The sequence below is a fragment of the Echinops telfairi genome, unplaced genomic scaffold (genome assembly GCF_000313985.2).
Source record: "Echinops telfairi isolate 266 unplaced genomic scaffold, ASM31398v2 ScPeMD7_18;HRSCAF=68, whole genome shotgun sequence".
In the NCBI taxonomy this organism is placed as follows: Eukaryota; Metazoa; Chordata; class Mammalia; order Afrosoricida; family Tenrecidae; genus Echinops; species Echinops telfairi.
In genome coordinates this window covers 403,406-407,306 of record NW_022103915.1, presented here as the reverse complement: position 1 = coordinate 407,306, position 3,901 = coordinate 403,406, and the positions used below count along the sequence as shown (strand labels likewise).

Here is a 3,901-nt window from a genome sequence, read left to right as displayed (position 1 = left end):
TACACAATTGATGTGTGTATGGATTGGGATAACAGTTGTATGAGCCCCTAATAAAATGTTTGTTTTTTTTTTTAAAGAATAAGGTAGACCAAAGGGAAAAAAAAAAAGATAATGCAAAATCAGTTGCAGCAGCATATCAACAGGGAGCTGCCAGAAATTCAAGTTGGATTCAGAGGAGGCCATGGAAAGAAGGATATCATTGCTGATTGTCAGATGGATCTTGGCTGAAAGCAGAGAATACCAGAAAGTGATTACTTGTGTTTCATTGACTATGCAAAGGCATTCAACTGTGTGGATCATAACAAACTATGGACAACCCTGAGAAGCATTGGAATTCCAGAGCGCTTCATTGTGCTCATGTAGAACCTCTATATGGACCAAGACTCAGTCATTCAACCAGGCAGGAATTCTGCCTGGTTTAAAATCAGGAAAGGTGTGCATCATGGTTGTATCCTCTCACCATACTTATTCAATATGTGATATGTATGTAGAGCAAGCAATCTGAGAAGCTGGGTTATATGAAGAAGTCCGTGGCATCAGGATCAGAAGAAGTCTTATTAACAACCTGCAATATGCAGATGACACAGCACTTGCTTCTTGAAAGTGAGGCGATTTGAAGCACTTGCTGTTGGAGATCCATGACTGCAGCCTTCAGTGTGGAGCGCAATCAGTGTCAAGAAACCCCAAATCCTCACAACTGGACCAGCAGACACCATGACAACCAGACGGAAAAAAACGGAAGTTTTCAAGGATTTACTCTTGCTTGGGTCCACAATCGCTGTTCATGGAAGCAGCTGTCTCAGGGATTGGACTCTCCTGGCAGGATGTCCAAAGTCCGTGAGACTAGGTCTTGCCGTCCTTCCTTTAAGGAGCACTGTGGCCTTACTTCTTTCAATACAGACGTTGTCCGTTTAGCAGTCTGGCACTTTCAGTATTCTCCAGCACCGCAATTCAAATGCATTGATTTTGCTGCGGTCTTCCTGATTCAACGTCCAACTTCCACATGCTTATGATGCAGTGGAGAATCCCATGACTTGGATCAGACACACTTGGTAATAGCCAAGAAATCAGATAGTGTATTGCATTCGGGAAATCTGTGCAGGACCTCTCTGAAATGTTGAAGAAGGAAGGGTGTCGCTTTGAGGACTAAAGGTACCGGACCTAATTCATGATACTTCCAGTCACCTGGCATGCGTGTGAGAACTGGACCATAAATAAGAAAGACCGCAGGAGAACTGATGCTTTTGAATGATGGTGTGGGTGCAGAAAGAGAAACGCGCCATGGCCGCCAGAGCACAAACATCTGTCGGCGGAGTACACCAGGATGCTTCTCAGAAGCGAGGATGAGGAAGGAGACTTCATCTTACACACTTTGGACCTGTTGTCAGGAGAGACTAGTCCCTGGAGAAGGACTTCATCCTTGCTTGGTAAATGCAGGGGCAGTGAAAAGGCGGTAGACCCTTGGCAAGACGCATGGACACAGTTGCTACACCAATGGGCTCAAACTTAGCCACTGTGAGGTTGGCGCGGGACCTGGTGGTGCTTCATTCCACTGCACACGGGGTCAGTGTAAGTCAAGCTTGACCAGGCGGACCCTAGCAACAGAGTGAATCAGGGCCTCAACACTCTAGGGTGGGTGAAGGTTGGGACCCAAACCTGCCTGGTCGCATGCTCTCCTTGCTCCGCCGTCCAGCCTGTGTCTTGCTTCCAGTTCTCCAGCTCAAATGATGAGCATTGTGGCTGTTTCGTGTGCCCCACACGCACTGCGGCAGCTGAGAGTCCAAGGCAGGCAGACGCCTCCTGGACAGAGCCACCAGTTCTGAGGCCCACCCACGGCATCCCGAGGTGGCCCACTCCGTTCACCTGCTGTCTCCCCCCCTCACCCTCTGCCGGGTTCCGGGAGGTGTTAGTGACACAGCCTCAGTAAACTGAGTGTGTGGGGCTTGTGGGGGTTTGTGGAGATTGTATTTGTGGGGTTCGTGGGCTCATGGGAGTTCATGGGGATTGTGGGAGTCGTGGCTATTTGTGGAGTTTGTGGGAGTCCGTGGGTTCATGGGGTTCATTGATGTTCATGGGGTTTGTTAATGTTCGTGGATTTCGTGGGATTTGTGGATGTTTATGGGGCTCATGGGAGTTCGTGGGGTTCATGGGAATTATAGGAGTTCGTGAGTTCATGGTAGTTTGTGGAGTTCATTGATGTTCATGGGGTTCATGGTAGTTTGTGGGGTTCATGGCTGTTCATGGGGTTCGTGGGAGCTTATGAGGTTCAGGGAGTTCGTGGGGTTCATGGAGTTTGTGGGATTTATGGAGTTCGTGGCAGGAAGGCTTCTAAGCTGGCTGAGGAGCCATGTACCAGGAACAGGTTCCCCTGGACGGTGAGTGCGGTGTCCTGACCTTTGTCCCGTGTCCCTCTGTGTCCTCGGCCCTGAGGACTGGCAGGAGCATGGGTGCCGGGCGCCCGCTATCCCCTGCCTCTCCCTCATGGCTGTGCTGCCTGTTTCAGCCCCGAGTCGTCACCGAGGAAGCAGGGGCACGTGACAGCCGAGGCCCAGGGTCAATGAGGCTCCTGGGAACCCCATGGCACAGCTGGTCCTGGGGAGCCCCCCAGGGGTCTGCACCCCAAGGTACTCTTGCCACCCTCAGTGTTGGCATGCCCGTTAAAGTAAGCACAGATTTCCTGCACTTACTAACTTGCGGTGGACAGTTTCATGTACATTTCATCTGTCCATCCATGTGAACTTTCACTGCAGATTAGTAAGCTCAAGGAAGTCTGTGCTTACCTTGCTCACCCAGCATGCTGCCCCTGAGAACCCCATGCCCGAAGCCACCTCTGGACCCCAGCCTGGCCTTTCCTGTATGTGGAGTCAGCATTGAGGGGCCCCTTCTGGGGAGCCCTGTGTCCAGCCCAGGACCAGCCCAGCCCACTTTGCAAACAGACCCCTACAGTCGACAGGGCCCATGGCTGTTTTTCAGAAGTGGCTCACCTGGCCTATCTTCCTAGTCCCTTGTAATCGGGGTGGGGGTCTCCAGTGAACCTGTGGGACTCGCAGGCCTCCCTCGGCAGGTGGTGCTTTGTGCGTGAGCAGCCCTGGCCTGGAGTCGAACCCCATCTTCCACACGGAGGGCGAGAACGCTAGTCTGGGCCTCTGCTGCCTACTAGCCCTGGAGGGGACGCTCTGATCCTGGGGCTCGCCTGCTGCCCTCTGGCTGCTTCCTGGGGTTGGGATCTCCCCATGGATAGACCCCACACTGCTGTCCCCAGAGGCGGCATGCTGGCTTGTCACAGGCATCTCCATCACCTCTGGGCCTGTGGCCCCTCCTTCAGGAGGGCCCTTCTCGGGTCTATCTGAAAGGCCCAGGTGCCTAACAAGGAAGGCTCGGTCCCCTGCATGGACACTTGGTCATGTCCACCTTCCTCACCCAGGAACAGCCTCAGCCACCCTGTCCGGTGCTGAGCTGCAGAGCCCTTGGGAGAGTGGCCGCTTTCTCAGTGGTAGGAGAGGGGTCAACCATGGGCACCTTGCAGACCACCCACTTACAGACCCTCTGCCATGGATTGTGGAGGCCTGGGGGCGTTGGGCCACTCTCAGGGAGCACCATGAACTCCCTGACTTTGTACAGGGTGCTCCTCACCTGGGTGTGCCTGCTCCCAGAGCTCATTCCCACTCTGGGACCCCCCAACACAGCCTCAGTCCTGTGGCGCTGTGCACCTGGGGCCTTGAAGCGATGCATGAGGTCCCCACACAGACTGGGCTCCAGGAGGAGGCATGGGGGGTGGGCGCACAGGGACCAGTTCCTCATGTCCACCCACTTGTGGTGGCAGGCCTGGGGCAGCTCTGGGACTTGAGATGGACACATGTGGCCTCCAGGTGTCCTTCCTGTCCTCCCCCCACCCCTGGGC

General features: G+C 53.9%; 1 protein-coding gene across 1 annotated transcript in view; it reads right to left on the bottom strand.

Annotated features, from left to right (window-relative positions):
- The window catches only part of GPR132 (G protein-coupled receptor 132), a 9,706-nt gene extending 6,910 nt beyond the window's left edge, over positions 1 to 2,796 (bottom strand). Inside the window, exon 1 of the mRNA XM_004699137.1 lies at positions 2,781 to 2,796. Coding sequence (XP_004699194.1) covers positions 2,781 to 2,796 — 16 coding nt within the window. The remainder of the gene's footprint in view (positions 1 to 2,780) is intronic.
- Between the last annotated feature and the right edge of the window lie 1,105 nt (positions 2,797 to 3,901).